The 17,257-nt window shown below is 37.5% G+C and overlaps 1 protein-coding gene across 4 annotated transcripts in view; it reads right to left on the bottom strand.

Annotated features, from left to right (window-relative positions):
- CWF19L2 (CWF19 like cell cycle control factor 2) overlaps positions 1–17,257 on the bottom strand; it is a 74,855-nt gene that overhangs the window by 12,506 nt on the left and 45,092 nt on the right. For all 4 annotated transcript variants that reach the window (XM_062615347.1, XM_062615350.1, XM_062615349.1 and 1 more), the window contains 2 exons: positions 15,704–15,829; positions 14,317–14,454 (listed from right to left, as the gene is read on the bottom strand). In XM_062615347.1, the coding sequence (XP_062471331.1) occupies positions 14,317–14,454; positions 15,704–15,829 (264 nt within the window). The remainder of the gene's footprint in view (positions 1–14,316; positions 14,455–15,703; positions 15,830–17,257) is intronic.

Raw genomic sequence — 17,257 nt, 5'->3', positions numbered from 1 at the left:
GATATATTTGACTGTAATTTCCCTTGAATAGTTTCAGTAATCTCTTTACTAAAATGATGGGGGGGGGAAGCTAGTGCTATACAGATTTCTTGATATTAGAGGTGCTGGTCCTTTAGAGTCTTGGCAGATTCATGTGCGAGTAGTTTTGGTCCAAGAACTGTTAAGGAAATGGCAGAGGAGCCTTCACAGCAAATCCTAACGTATTTTAGAATACTGACCGGGGTAGCTCTAGCAAAGGACTAATGTCAGCTGAAGGCATCTGGAAGACATATTAGCATAATTGAAGCACAGTCTCAAAGTAAAATAAAACCTTCCCAATATCCCAGGCACAGTTTGTGTAGAAAATCTCATTTTTTTTATTAAGCAACACATTATTTTGTAGGACAGATAAGTAACTTCGCCTCTCCAAAACCACAAACAGCTCTTGCTTTTCCTGGATACTGCAATCTTCTAACACAGACCAACAGCTTATTTTGAATATCCTTGGTACTTTCATTAACAAACAACTGAGAAGCAGCCTCCTTAATATTACTTTATGTAGCTATAATACACTTAACTGCTTATGCATTTCCTACTGGAAGCCACTGCAGACTAAAATCAACAGTTCAATAGTTCAACTCCATTCTTGTTCTGTTTTATTGTAATACTGTAATTCTATATTTAAAATAAACAGGATTCCTGAGCTTTAGAAAAAATATTTAGTGGTTTGGGTGCCAAAAATAAAGTCTCTGCTCTCTTGCCATATAAACATAAGAAAGGTAAAATTAGAGCTTTGGTAGAAAAAACACATATAAGACTACCTAGAGAATGGCACCACTTTGTTATTACCAGAAGCAAAGGTTTACTATTTGCTTTGGGTTTGCTTTTGGGTTTTTTTTTTAATAAAAAGTCCGCAAATACACATGAAAGAAGACAGCTAGCAGACTACAAACAAACGAAGGAGTGAAATTCAAAACACCTTGGTTAACGGGACTATCATGTGCAGCACAGAATGTCATTACTATTTTGCTCCACTGGCACTTAGAACTAGTCAGGGAAATTCCTGGTTTGTTACCCATGGCCTCTTTTAAATAATAGTACTTTTCAAAACACTCTAAAGTTTCTCTTACTGTGATGAAATAAGTACTCATCTTATTAAACAGGCTGGATTATGCCTTTCTTCAACACTGGGTAAAATGCTGTATACTATTAGACATTTGGGACAAAACTCAGAATGCTCATCACAAAAGCAGTAAACTTTAATAAAGGAAGTGCTGTCTAAAGACCAGATTTGGTTTCTCATGGTACAGTCATGACCAACAGAAGATCACTACATTTCAAATGGTAATTCAGTAAGACCAAAAAGAAATTATGTTGCTGTTCTTCAGGAGTCATACTGTTCTGCATCGTATTTGACACAATGTGAAAAGATACTCATAATTCAATGACTCAAATTTAAGAATAGGTCAGAAGATCCAATACATGATTTGAGTCCTCTAAGAGTGAGGCTTAAAAAACCAATCTACAAATGCAACAAAAAAAAGGAAAAGGAAAGAAAAACAGACAACCAGCTACTGGCAAAAGTTGGAGTCACCCAAAAGAATGATGAAAAAGATTCCCCAGATGCACCAGTATTTTCCTAGTGCTTCTTGGAAATCCAATGGTAGTATTTCAGAATTCAAAATTAAAAGTTCTCAAAAGCAAAGGAAAACAGTAGAAAAAAATAAATAACACCTTTACTTCTAATATTACTAAACAGGCTATATACATGAGTGTAATCATGTGCATAAACTGCCCTTTCAATTTAAACTCTTAACGGAGCCTGGATCCCACCTAAGGTATGTGCATCAGGCTACAGAAGTCAGTGGAAATTATCACACAAAGATGTGTACAAGATTTCTTCATACAGCTATAGTTCATGGCAGTCAGACAACACTGCACTTCTGGTTTAAGATATATGATGGTCAACAGAATCAGATGAAGCACACTGGGGAGGGAAGTAAAATAAACGTAAGATTATTGGCAGAAGTAAAGAAAGAAGAAAAAGGTAGGCAGCAGTGCAGCATTTGGGGGAGAGAAGCCATAGTAAAGAGACATTTAGAGAAGGAGTATTCACAGATGAGGTTTAGGTTACCTCTACCATAGAGTCTCTACAAGCACAAAAATTATAGATCCTATTGCAATACCAACAAAACCCAGAAGTTAATAGGGAATGCAAGACCGTTCAAGAAAACAACACCCCAGGTTCAAAAACATTAAATAAGTGCTTGAAATAAGCAGGGTCTAAGAAAAAAAATAAATAAAAAAAACCAAAAAAGTAATTATTTTAAGCATTTCAACCTGCTTGTGCAATAAAAAAGCCTAGTCATTTATAATCCATGCCCAGTTGGATGTTCTTCAAGTTCCATATCTTTCCTCTGCTGAAGAAAAATGAGGGATTATTCCTTCCCCCCTTTTTATACCTTTAAGGAGAAGTTTACGAGACTTTTATTCAAGTTGTAGAGTCTAACGCATCAGTGCGCAGGGCCATTATACTGCAGTTCTGAGACAAAGAGATCAAGTTACAGATGGTCACCCCATCCCTGAATCTTCATTTCATGCCATGTATTATCACATCTTTTAGATGATATTAAAAAAGTGTTAAAACAGGAGTGTTAAATTCAGCTCTATTAACAACAGCTATGAAAGGAGTAAGAATTTTATTGCAACTCTCCTATTACCACAGTGTCCTTCCAACATACCTCAAGACAGTTCAGGAATACAGAAACCTAAGAACAGACAAAAATATCATCCAGCAAGAATTGAGTGTTCCTACTGAAATAAGATATGATACGAATGTAACTAAGTGGGAAAATCCACTTACCAATGTTTTCTGTCTTAAAAAAAAACAACAACAAAAAACCCACTAATGACATTTAATATGCAATATTGGAATAGTAGCAATGAATATCACTAATACGTTCCTTGTCAGTAGCAATGCAAAAAAGTTGGAGGTTTTTTTAAGGCCATAATTCCTTGATTAAGATTATCCCTTGAATCCTACAAATGCCAAACACCAGTGTGTCAGAACTGAAATAAAACACAATGTAGCTGCTACAATGGCAGACTAGAGAACACTCATCAAGCGCTACTCTAAACATTGACCTTTTTGAAAAGTTATTTGGGAAGAAAATGGACATTCCCTTTCAAAAAATTATATTCTTTTACAGTAAGGTGCCCAGCGTATTCTGCCAATTGCATTATTTGGCTATAATGAAATTTCTCAAAAAAAGTTAAAGAAAAATTGAAAGAACAAGAAGAAAGTATTAGCCAAAAAGCCAGAAGGAAAGCAAATAATCACTTCAAAACTGATTTGTTTCACACATATCATTCTCTATACAAAAGACAGAGCTAGTACAAAACCAAAGATGGAACTATATTAATCTATTAGAGTTGCTGGAAAGCTGCTGTTCTTCATCAGCTGAAGCCTCACAGCTGTTATATGTGGAAGCCAATGCATTCTGGAAGTTGTGTATTTAGTTCCCTTATCATGCTCGATATTGCCCAGTATTGCCCTCACTGTATTGCAAGTGCTGCAGAGATCAGAAAGAAGCAAGAAGTCACTTTGATCAATCAGTTTTAAGTTGCTATATCCTACAAAACATCACTGAATTTTCCTAACACAGGAAATTCAGACATCTATAAAGGCAATGGACCTCAAGTCCTTGTTTCTACCAGACACTGGCCAAAATGAAGAGCTGACCTAAGCTGGTGTACTACTAAGACAGATCATCTCCGCAGTCCCCTTCTCTTCCCACTTAACTTTTTTGTTCTGGGCTCATCTGCCACATTCTTCCTTTGTATGCACCCTCTATTTTCTAACTTTCCCTTTTCTTCTGGCAAGCACCAATTAACCAGAGAACACGCAGGTGGCTTCAGGACTCAAAGCACCAGGCAAAATTAAAAATTACATAGCCTCCTACACCTCAGTGTAATTGTGCAACTGTGAAATTTCCACCATCCATCTGACAGGGACCATATTTTCCACAACCAGGATGCAGTTGTGGTTTAACTAATAGAGACAGCATCACAATTTTGCTTGCTCTGGCCAAGACAGGCCTGAAATACACAAGCATTTAAAGAGCAGTCAGGGAAGGCATCCAAGCTTCTCTCAAGAGCAGATAAAAATCAGCCTTTGGGCTCTCATGTGGACAGATCAAATACAGTGCAATTGTGGCAAAACCCCAGGAAAGGAGAGCGATCTCTAACCATTCAGCACAGGAATCCAGAAAGAGATGAGCATCTGACTATGCATAAACGAGAATGATTTGAGAGAGGGAAAAATTACAATGTTGTATTTGCCAATTAAATCCTTAACATGATAATTACCATGAATAACATGAATATATTACATAAATAATTTAATGATATAACATTTTATTCAAATAATAAGGGGGGGGGTGTAATTTTTTTTTTTCCATTACTGAAGCCATCAGGCACCTTGGCACAGGGCTACCTCCTAAGTGAACCTTGTAGATCTGTGCAAGGCACACTCCAGGGTCACCCTCATTCTTCCGTCAACACGTGTGCAGATCACTGGAACTGTGTCTCATGGCTGAATTTTAAACCAATTCTGGTTTTCTTATTCCAAAGTAAAACCCCTGGAGTCTTATACATCACTGGATGCCTACACACTCCATCTGAAGTGTGCTGTGTGCTGTATCTCTTATCTCTCCCTCAGCTGCTATTACTTGCTCTTTTGGTGTGCCCTTTGGAAAGGAAGCCCTACTAAAGAATTTAATATCATTGTAATACTTACAGGAAACCTCAAGAAACAGAACTCCTAATCATCAGGGATTAGTACAATGTAATAATACCCTGAGTATACTTTTCCCCTCTCTTCAAATTTTCTCTGAAATTTGGGGATGAAACAGGAAATTCCATTATGCACAATTAGCCCAGTAGCAAAACATACCTGCATCTTTCTAGCGTGGGTTATTTTCAGCTTTTTTGTATGTTTACTTTTCTGTTTAATTTCTTATTCCATTTTGTATGCAACTATTGAACTTCTGCTTTTCCTGTTTTCTCGCTAACGCAATCATAGCTGAAGTTACTTCCACATAAGCTAATAAAAGTGCATCTGCTTGGCAAATTTGTGAAAACAAAAAGTCTATAGATTTTATAAAACGTATCAGTTTGGTTTTAAATTGTCATGGCAACACTGACGTCTTCAACTTGAAATGACACTGTTAATATTTGTGGAATGTTGTACTCATAATATATTTTGGGAAGCTGCAATAAAGAAGAATAAATATTATTTTAGAATATGAACCTGGGCGACATGAATACATCTCATCACATTTAAATTTATTTAGCATTTAGCACCTAGAGTTTACAACAAAAATCACCTCAGAAAAGAGTCTTTCTGATCTCAAATATCATTTGCTTAAGCCAAAACAAGGCAGAATTTTATCATGCTAGCTTTATGGTAACTCCAATCTCTGTATGAGCACAGACATCTGAATTTGTAGGTTTAATTCAACATAACATTCAGCATATAGGCATTTCCCAAGCCTACCATCACAGTGAAATAAATAATATTTTGAACATATAGTACGAATCCACAAAATGCTTTAAGGCCTATGGCACTGAGAGGTAAACATGATGAATCATGTTGACGAGCAAGGTAGTTCAGGACTACCTTTGAGCAGCCGAAGTCAAGCAACAAATTTAGAGCAGAGTACTGCTCAATGGTTAGGGACCAATCTCCTTTTTGTTTCAGTTATTTGAAATGAAGGCTGTAGATTTTGCTATATTTAGTTATTAGGACAGACAAAACTTTACCTGTAGGTCAATGAAATGCACGCCAAACAAAACACCTTCAGTCACAGAGTTCTGCTATTAAAGCTCTCATTAGCATTTAACTTTAAAGTTATTCCTGGCCATAACTTTAATGCTTAGAAAAGCCTGTCCAGCACAAATATTAATTTGTAACTTCTCTTGTAATTTTAACACAATTCAGGAAGAATGCCAAATGCTCATGCAGTCATTTGTTACGGGCTGCATCTGTACAGTTTCTCCTGTTCCAAGGTTTTCTTGCCTAATCCAGCTGTCACTGCTGTTGATTTATTTCTACATGCAGGAAGAGCTTTAACTTTGTGTCCACACAATATACACAGAAAGGTGTTTTGTGCATTGAACTGAAATGTAGCAGAAGGCAGAACAAAAACTTTAGAATTATTTTTATCTTGGGTTTTCATATTTTTTCACAGCAACAGAGCACTAGAGCTTTGTTAGAGTTTTATCACATTTATTACACACTGTGCTAGAACAGCTTCACCATGTGAAAAAATAAAAAAGGTTCATTACATAATAGGAGCAGCTGCAACATGCTGCATTTTTCACTTTAGTTTCTAAATGCTTCTAGACTATTATTTTGGGTTATGGTGATGGAAATCCAAAGATGGAGAGGGCCTCTTCATCACGGATTGTAGTGATAGGACAACGGGTAATGGGTTTAAACTTAAACAGGGGAGGTCCATGTTGGATATACGGAAGAAGTTCTTTATTGTAAGGATGGTGAAGCGCTGGAACAGGTTATCCAAAGAAGTGGTAAATGCCCTATCCCTGGCAGTGTTCAAGGCCAGGTTGGACAGAACACTGGGAGATATGCTTTAGGGTGAAGCACCCTTGACCACGACAGCGGAGTGGTAAGTAGATGATCTTACGGTCCTTTCCAATCCTAACTTTCTATGATGTAACAGGTAGGTTTGCACAGCAAATAAAAATGATTAAGGCTTAAAACAACCTTCCATTTTACAGCCTTCAAAATCAAAGAAAGGCAACATGCAAATCTGCTTTTTGCAAACTTACAATACCAGCGTATCTCTTTACTAAATCCATAAATGAAGGTCAGCATTACTAGCATAGTTCTGTATTTTTTCACTGCTTAAATTCATGTTATGGATGACTTCAGAGATTCTTAAATAAAAGCAGTTTATGTACAAAATTTAAATGGCCTGATGAACAACACCAATTAGTCTTTCTTGCTTTCTTTTAGTGAAATGTACTCAACAAGAAGAAAAAAAGCCTTAGTAAAATTTATCCGTACAAATAGAAGGTAATTTCTATTGAAGTAATGTTCTAGAAATCAGTCTTTGTACACCCACAAGCATCTATTGACATAAGTAAAAGGATTACCTAAGTCTTAACAGCACGGATTTGGGAAAATTGAACTACTTACAACAGTCAAGGGCAGAAGGAATTACAGACAGGGTACTTAAAGCTATCAGTAGTGATAACCTAAGATTTCACACTCATTCTGTACTCTAAAATTGTCAGGAAAAAAAATACCAGTTTTCAAATATTTTGTTGACTTTTCTTGTATCCTATAGTCATGCTTCTGCAGCACTGATTTCAAGCTGAAGAAAGTAAAAAGTAAAATGCAGTCACTTCAAAAAGGTGGATTTTTTTTTTCTTTAAGCGTAACAGTGAAGTGAAAGAATCAGATTTAAGGCCTGGGTTTTATTCCTCATATGTTAAAAAGATTAGTGTTGGGCTTTTAATATTTTCTTTAAACAAGGAAAAAAAAAATCTTTTTCACCAGTGAAAATGAAAGATTTGGTGCTTTTTCATGAGTCATGAATTTGACAAAATAGCATGCATAGGATGCCTGTTGGAGAGGCTGTATTTCAGACTCTCCAAGAAAACTGACATCCACATCAACATGCTTTGAACAGAAGCCAAAAGTAACAGGACTCAAGAACGTCAAGTACCACAAGGTTGTGTTAGAACCACAACTAGAAAAAGAACAATGAGCAACAGGGGAATGGTAAATCTGAACTTGCATTTCATATAAATTTAAAACATTGGCTCAAAAGGTAAACAAATAGCTAAGAGGTGGCACAGTGCCTCCATCTGATCTCCTGGAGCTCTTGAGAAAAGGAAATTTTACAAACTGGAAAAAGACTTCTAAGGATGAGAATGGCTTGACCACAACAGAAGTTTAGTCTGTGAAACAGAAAGGGAGTCAGGCATGAGGTAACATTATACAGACCTTCATTGGCCAATACAATTCGACAGAGGTTTCATGGATAGAGATTTTGGGTCTACGTACCGACATTTCCTCCAAGTCCCATTTAAGAAAATAATTTTTTTTCTGAATTCTATCTTCCTATTTCAATATCCCCACCTTGATACTGTCCCACACAACATCCTTGTCTCTAAGTTGAAGAGACATGAATGTGATGGATGGACTACCTGCTGGATAAGGAATTGGCTGGAGGGCAACACACAGAGAGCTGTAGTCAAAGGTTCAATGTCCATGTTGAGACCAGTGATCAGTGGTGTTTCTCAGAGATCAGTGCTGGGACTGATCCTGTGGTGCAGCTGACATGCCAATGACACCAAGCTGTGTAGCCTGGTTGATACGCTGGAGGGAAGAGATGTCATCCAGAGGGACCTTGACACTCTGGACAGATGGGGCCGATGCCAACTTCACGAAGTTCAACAAAGCCAAACGTAAGGTCCCGCACCTGGGTCGGGGCAATCCCATGCACAGCTACAGGTTGGGCAGAGAATGGATTGAGAGCAGCCCTGCAGAGAAGGACTTGGGGGTGCTGACTGACAAGAAGCTCAACATGAGCCTGCACTGTGCACTCGCAGCCCAGAAAGCCAACCGTATCCTGGGCCGCATCAAAAGGAACGTGACCAGCAGGTCAAGGGAGCTGATTTTCCCTTCTACTTCGCCCTCATGAGACCCCACCTGGTGTACTGTATTCAGCTCTGGGCCCCCAAAATAAGGATGTGGACCCCTTGTAGCGAGTCCAGAGGAGGCCACAAAGATGATCAGAGGGCTGGAGTACCTCTCCTAACAGAGACTGAGAGAGTTGGGTCTGTTGAGTCTGTAGTAGAGAAGGCTTAGGGGAGACCTCATAGCAGCCTCCCAGTATCTGAAGGGGGCCTACAAGAATGCAGAGAGACAGTATTCATAAGGGACTGTGGTGACAGGATAAGAGACAATGGGTTCAAACTTAAACAGGAGATTTTGGTTAGATATAAGGAAGAAATTCTTCATGAGGGTGCTGAGGCACTGGCACAGGTTGCCCCATTGCTGTTGTTGCCCCATCCCTGGCAATGTTCAAGGGCAGGCTGCACAGGGTTTAGGGCAAGCCGGTCTAGTGCGAGGTGCCCCTGCCCCACGGCAGCAGGGTTGGAACAAGATGATCTTAAGTCCTTTCCAACCCAAACCATTCTATGATGTCCCTTTACAAAACTGCAACTTTGTAAAATTCTTCAGAGATTCATGACAACTAGCCTTTATATAATTTAAAATAGCATTAAAATGCAAAATATTGGGAAAGTATCATTCACATGTAGCTCAGCATTTGGCTGCATAAAAGCCAGAAAACCTGTTGGTCCATCTTTCTCCTTCCATTCCCATTTGGGAGAGCAGTGTAATTTCCTCCATCCTCAACAGCTATGTTTCTGGAATCTTCTTTTTGGCATAGCTGGGAAAGTGATAAAGCCCTGGGTAAATCCATGAAGGAAATAACAGTGCTGTAGTCTATACGCTTAGTGGCAACCACAGCCACAACTGCGTGGGGAATTACACTGCTGGCTGGCACAGAAGAAGCAACCCCATCACCCAAGACCGAGGTGATGAAGGCAGAGAGGATTTAGGATCCTCTGTTCAAATTGATGGATTCATATTGGATTAAACGTGGCAAGAAAGGGTGATGACACTGCACAACCAAAGAGCTGTAAGTACTGGAGAGCCACCTTGCTGACAAATGCTGAACACTCACTGGACTGAACAAGATACAGCCAGTACGGAAAAATATCATCTGACCATAAGAGAGATGCTCTAAGACAAAAACACAGACATATTTGACTATATTATGACAGCAGAAGCTCCTTAAATTTTTAGTCTAACTCTTCTTTTTACTTGACTGAGCAGTCAGCAATTTTAAGAAAAATAACAAATACAATGGATTTTAAAAAAGAATACTATTTTCAGCAATTCAAACAAATTTTATTTTGGTTTCCGTTAAGCTGAAAAGAGGCATCCAACTGAACCTAAGGATGAGCCACCCATTGAATATCTGTTTTCCCACAAATTATGTTGCCACCAGATTTGACATTAGAATTCAGGGAAGCAAAACCACCACTGTAACAAAAAGTATTAGTGCAGTAGAGATCCTTACGGGAAGACTGTGGTAAAAAATATACCCTAAATTTTATTCATCAAAAGCAACTCCCTCATCTGCAGTAGATAACTTCTATCCCAGTAGCCACTCCCAGGAAATCATAACAAGCACTCAACAAAATCAGTTCAGACTGATAAAATAAATTAAATTATTCAACAGAATTTAAGGGATAGGGTCTCCCTTCTCCTATCCTGGGTAGGATATCATTTACAGACGTCCAGCAGTTTTCTCCCAAAGCTCTTCTGAAAGATGGCAGATTCATTTTTTGTGGATATTTTTTCCACTTCTCAAATGAATATACAAAGAGAAAGTAATTCATCTGTGTCAAATTTGTGTACTGTTATCCCAGTAAAACTGACAAAAGAGGTTTGGTTCTAATAAAATAATGTAATGGAACACAAAAAAAAGAACACAAAAAGAAAAACAGTACATATGGTACACAGTATCTGACCCAAAGTTTACTGAAGTCAGTAGGAACCTTCAGAGCCTTCCCAAACTACAATATAAAGCAGTTGCATAAGCCAGGAAACACAATACACTCTTGTAACATTAATAAGAAATTTTATCCTTAAATAAAACAATACCAAAACCAAACAAAGGAAAGCCTCTAGAATACAACATAACTAAATTCAGCTGCTCACTCCAACCACTGTGATCATTTTATGTTACAAAATCAATCTCCAGCAATGGCTAAAACGTATGGGGGAAAGCATAAACAAAGCACATAGAACTGACACTTCTGTTACATACTTGCAGCTCTCAGCACTTCACTGTGGAAATCCTGCACCAAAAGCCTGTCTAGATCTCCTTACTTAATATTTACCAATGAAACTGTACTTCACAGTCAGTGTATCTTTTTTTCTTTCCACCTCACAATTCAGGCCTCCTCAGCATCTCATGCTTTAGCTACAGTGCAAGTTCTACAATTTCCTCCTTCAGTGAAAAATACCCCAAACCCTTCATGTTAAACTCTGCCCTGGGAACACTTCACATATGAGAAACAAAAATAGTCACATAACTTATTATGGTAATTGTGTTCTAGTGTACCAGCAGTCATTCCCCCCTCCCAGGCTGAAGAAATGTTGCTTAGTTAGGTTTACTTCAAATTGCCACCATTCTATGACAGAGTATGCTTTACAGGCTTGGCTAGCACTGAGGCTATGGGTACCATATGTTTCAGGTTGGTCCTAAATTTCCTTTTGCCACAATCTCCAAAATTCTGTTTCTCCTTTTAATTACACCAGCACTGAGATACCGTTTGCAGACTTGCAATGACTCTCAAAACAAGCAGTAACAGCCTCTTGTGGCAGATACACAGCTATGGCTTCACTCGGCTTCATGATTACCATCATTCTGCATTTATTTGACCCTGTCTTTCACCTGAATTTATTGCCTCGATACCTATGGTGGGATCTCTTTCTCCTTATCTGAAAGGTCTATAGCATAATCTCCTGCGTCTGAGCTAGATATCTTAATAACTTTTATACCCATAATGTCTTTCAGACGGCATTCAAAATAGGACAGATGACTCATACCACTAAAATACGTACGTGTGTCCAGCAACCCTCTAAAGTACGCCTTAAGAATCAATTCAGATAAAAGTTTCATAGTGTTAGAAAAATCCCAGCTTTCTATTCTGAAATTCTACAATTTAGAATGACCTCTGTGTCTGACAGCCCTGAATAATTATGTTATTAACCCACTGGCAACCCTCTTTTTAAAATAAAAAATAACTATTTACTTCTGCCCTCTGTTTTCTTCTTAAAGATTGCCATTACACTTGCCATCTTCTGTTCCTCAGGATGAATAAAGATTATATTCAGCAGTTCATGTCACACCCGACTTCTTTCAGACAACTTAAGGAGGAGGACCATTCAGTTTTAGACATCTGCTATTGTTCATCCCAAATTCAAGTTTCTTTTTAAGCTAATGGATTTCTGTAAGTCTGGGCTAAAATTCATTTTACTGACACTGTTAACTTGAGATAGTTTTTTACTTATTCCCTGTAAATAATTGCTCATGCAAAAGAATCTCTCTGACCTCATTTATAGAGGACATTAATACAAACAGTTCATTAGTTCTTCTTGTATGCACATATTTTTCCTAAACGCTCTAATTATGCCTTGATCAGGTTTTTTCAACACTACATTCCTGGAGGCTTTTTGCTTCCAATGAGTTTAGCTCCTAGTTCTATGCTTTTAGCAAACTCAAAATAATTACTTAAAGCGATTCTCTCCAGATCATTTTTCTTATGAAAGCTTACTTCTAGGCCTGCAAAGCTCAAACTCTTTTCCATTCTCCTTACTTGGATAAGACAAGTACTTTTTAAATAATGTCTGGGTTCTGGACTTGATTTTTCTTTTAACCTCCAGAAATTCTTTATTCTTCTGTTCACTCACCCTTCAATTTATTTTTAATTAATTAAATATAATTTTAGCCTGTTTTGGGAGGGTGTCCACCCCCTTAGAATGTTTTCCCCAGAGTCATACATGTGCAATTAGCACTGAGCACTGAACATGCTCAAAAAGTCAAACATTATTTCCAGTTTGAAGCTTGGAATCAGCAAATACATGAACACACAAATAATACTTTTTCACAAAGTTTAGAAATTTCAGGGGCAAGCCAAGCACATAAATGCACACACATTTCTCAGAAAAGCCCCAATGGCCTTTCATTTCAGTTTGAAAAATCCAAGCAAAAAAATAGTTCTCTTTTTGAGAGCACTCTCCACTGTGTATTCATAGGGGCACAGCAAACATTTACTATTGCCAAATTCATGAGCCTCAAATAAGCCTGGTTTTATTTTCACGTCTCTGAAAAGAATCAGAGCACAAAAAGCAATCCGTAAACTGCTCATTGGAAGTAGTCACATGAAAACATCAGACCAAACACAGGACTGATTAAGCACATTAATACCGATTTCAGAAAGACACATTAATATCGTGTCCTTATATTTTCATTTACTTGTAAATGTTTCCATGGCAGATATGCTAGTTAATTCTAGTTAATAGTTTGCACTATTACACGTCTTGAAGCAAAGTTTTATGTGCTTGCGCATTTTTTTTTGAAGGGAAGGTAAATCAGGAAATCAAATACTGCCAAGAAGATGTGTTTATTTAATTTGATCCCCAAGGGCATCATTTTTTTGAGTATGCCAGTGAATAAGAACATCTCCCAGAAGCAGCTGAATTAAAATGCATAAACCACACTAAATTCTGATAATCTCTACAGAAGGATTTCCTGCCACATGGTTTATAGCATCAGATTAAATATTTTTTACTGGGCACTGTCGTGGTCTTCCCGATTGTTCTAAGTATTGGCTAAGGGAGGAGATTTTTAAAAGGAAAACAAACAAACCAACCAAAATCTACTTTCTAGGACCCTGTCTGCCTTCTAAATAAATGGAAGAAGCTAATTCTGTCTGTGATGATACTCATTCCATGCTAATAAGCTTTTTCAAAACCTGCTCAACAGTGCACAAAATACTGGAGCAGCAAACCCAGTAAAATCTGAAGCATGCTAGAGAAAGTGTGTCGTAGCTACTGGAAATCACCTCTGTCAAACACTTCAATACCAAGCACAGAAAGCGTATTTTTATTACTCACTTTGGATGACAGAAATTAACAGTTCCATTTGCATTGCACTATCTGTGAGTTGGACCCTCTTTTAAGTAGAATCACTCATGGAACCATGGTGTATAAATCTGTGTGGCCTGTGAGCGTAAATTATCTCATTAACCAGGATGTCCTGATGGAATTTTAGTTTTCTGCAAATCTCATTGATTCTTATAACTCCTAGATGGAAGAGTTATGCTACACACTAAGAAAATGCTTCTTGTATTTGTAACTAATTAGGGGAAAACCTGCTTTGTTGGGCACAAGTAACCTATTGATATACAACACTCTAAGAGTAGTCACCTCAAAAGTGTCGAATTTTACAGGCAGAACAACATAATCACCTCTATGAAGGTGCATGCAGGTTGCCACCACTGATAACATTTACCAGGACCATCTTACAATAGACTTGATTATTACTCAAGACAGAGTTCTCAACCAAAAGCAACATACCTAGAGCACTGAGGCCTCAGGTCCTCCCTGACATTTCAAATAATAAAATATTTAATTAAAAAGCCAAACACACAACACCTTACCTTTGATGCCATACGCATGAACAGTGAGTTTTGATCCTCTGCTGTCCTCATCTTCTCATTTTTGACCAAATCCTTCAGGTTCATACTATCATCATCCTGAAAATACCTTACTCTTTCTTTATCTACATGAGTAGGGATCTAGAAGCAAACATATTGAAAATAAATATTAAACTAGTGAGAATGATCAACTATAAAATTCAGATCCTACTAATTTCAGGAAGTTTAAAGAATCATGAATCAAGCTAAGCACATCTGAAACAACTGGGCTTGCTGCTTCATTTCACTTAAGGAAAAGAGCATTTCCCACTTTCTTCAGTTGCATCAGTACACTGAAATAAAAATATAGCCTCTTCCTACAATTGCTATATCTATCATATCCTTAAGCTACCAGAGCTACAATATTACCATTCAGGAAAGATGAAAACAAAGAAAGAAAAGTGAAACAGTAGATCAGCTCACAAAAAACAGACTATTCCAAAAAGTAATCTTCATTATTTACAGAAGCTTTTGAACTGTCAAGTCACAGACACTACTGAAACACAGCAATCACAGTACTGAAAACTTGATAAATGTGGTACCTGTGCTGGGAAATGTTGCCATCTTAGAGTGTACAAAAGAACAGAGATTGTCCTTTAGAGCAGGACTAAATTAAATCCTGAAGGAGTATAGGGAATGCTCATTAACATAAAACAAGATCATATTTTTCCAAAGTAGAAAACAATAGGAGGATGGCAAGCTACTCCTCACCCTCTTGTGCCTTTCACTCCTCCATAGCAGTGTTACAAACGGATCTGTCCTACTAATCAAGAACATGCTTGCTAGAAATGTAAGTATTGTTATCTCCTCTTACAGCAAAAAGATCAAAATATTAGGTTATTCACTGTTGCAAGCAAACAGTGTTCCAGTTTCCAAACTTCTCACTGTTCCTCCTCAAAACCACTGTTGCAAAGATTAGGTAATAATTTTTATTATCAGCAGTAGCAGTATTTTTGATCAGAATCAAATAAAAGCAGAAGAAAATTAGCCCCTGAGACTTGAATATCTCAATAAAATCATATTTTGGAAATGTTCACCTCTGCTAATCTTCATTATTTACATAACTTTACGTAATAGAAACTCCTTGGAGAAGAGACTGTGAGAACTTGAAAAACTTACTTTTTCTTGAATGTGTATTTAAATACATCCTAAAGTCATCCCTAGGGAAACACAGCCTGAAAATAAACTTAATCTATGCTTAATAAATACATACTCTAACACTTAATTACAATCATCTTCTGACAGGAACGTTTTAACTACCTATTGACATTCTGGTAAGACACTCATATTACTCATCATAAAACTATAAAATCATTTTAGAATTACACTTTAATACATTTGTAAAACTTACCATCTGTCGCTTTCTCCTTCCTCCTTTGGACTCCTGTGGTTCATCTGGTGCGGTCACAGGCCATGCCCTTCCACTTTGATCTGTTCTGACAAGGACCACTTGTTCTGCTTCTTGATGTCTTGAAGGCTGTGTCAGGTTTTAAAACATATTTTAAAAGAGTTGACACAGACAAAACCAAAAGAAACACCTAATCCACACTAAATTAAATATTTCAAATTCTAAACAGTAAATAACATTCTTGTGTTATAAATTTTGTGTGTTCATTACAATTCAAAGCAGACACTATTACCTCACACAAGGTTCCTTTTCCACTTTCAAAAAGAACAGAATATTAAACATATATTCAGCTAGTTAAGTGCAGAGTTAACAAATCTTTTCCTAAAAGAACCAAGTTTGTATTCTTGGTACTTTCCCATAAAGCCTTATCCCCAGAAGAAATACAATGCTTCTGAAGACTCAAATAGATAATATTGAATTAATATACACTGCCACCATTATAACAGGATATTCCCGAAAATCATTGGAAATTTCAGCAAGTTACCACTTCTGGGCTTTTTGTGGTCTGTGGGTGTTGTGTTGTGTTTTGTGTGGTTTAGTGTATTTTTTTCTTTCCAAAACTCAGCTAACAAAAAAACATTAGCTATAGATTTTCAACAGATTCCATTAGATCTGACTTTTCCTATACTGCACCTACCACTGATACAGATTGCTTTCATCACAGTGTAATAATGATAATATTTTAATCTTGATTATAGGGTATGCAGAAGAGGAAATACAAACAGCTCAACAAGTACCTCTCTCTATGGTGAAGAGAGATGAGTAGATGTGCACTGGTTATTTAGGTTGTATTAAATTATAGACTGAGGCAGAAGTAACAACATTTAAATCATCTGTTGATGTGCCAAAATATACAGAAAGAAAAACAAGCGTTTACCTGATATAGAATCATAGAACAGTTAGGGTTGGAAAGGACCTTAAGATCATCTAGTTCCAACCCCCCTGCCATGGGCAGGGACACCTCACATATATGTCAAATAAGTCATTTAAATGCCTCTGGATGGCAAACATATTCAGTCTCACATAAATTTCCTTCATACATAGTTACTGCTTCTACATACCAAAAAGAAATTTTGGAATTATGAGGAATTATCTTCTACCCTGACTAAACCAAACTCTTGAGGTTCTGGAGATGTAAGAGGCATACTCAGGACATAGCAACAAGGAAACCTTTCACACACCAATCTTTGGTCCTCATGGTAGAATAGAACCACCAGTTCATCTGCCAGAAGAGCAGCACAGTAGGGCACAAGCAACCCAGATTTTGCATGTATTGAGGGCAAGTACTGATACAAATGCTGACAAACTTGGCTAGGAGTGTTGCTCTACCAGATCTTCCACTAAGAAATTTTAAAAACCAGCCTAATCAGGCTCACGGAAGTCAGCAGCTGCCTTGGCTGCAGCAACCAAGAGATAGTGGAGCTTAAGATTCTAAGGGAAGTGAGAAAGGCAAGTAACAGGGCAAAGAAAACAAAGGTGCCCAAGAGAGCTGGCTGA

This window comes from Pezoporus occidentalis, unplaced genomic scaffold (genome assembly GCF_034315485.1).
Source record: "Pezoporus occidentalis ecotype Australia unplaced genomic scaffold, CSIRO_AGI_Poc_V1 ctg18, whole genome shotgun sequence".
Lineage (NCBI taxonomy): Eukaryota > Metazoa > Chordata > Aves > Psittaciformes > Psittacidae > Pezoporus > Pezoporus occidentalis.
Note: the sequence above shows the minus strand (reverse complement) of the source record. Positions and strands in the feature narration are given on the sequence as shown.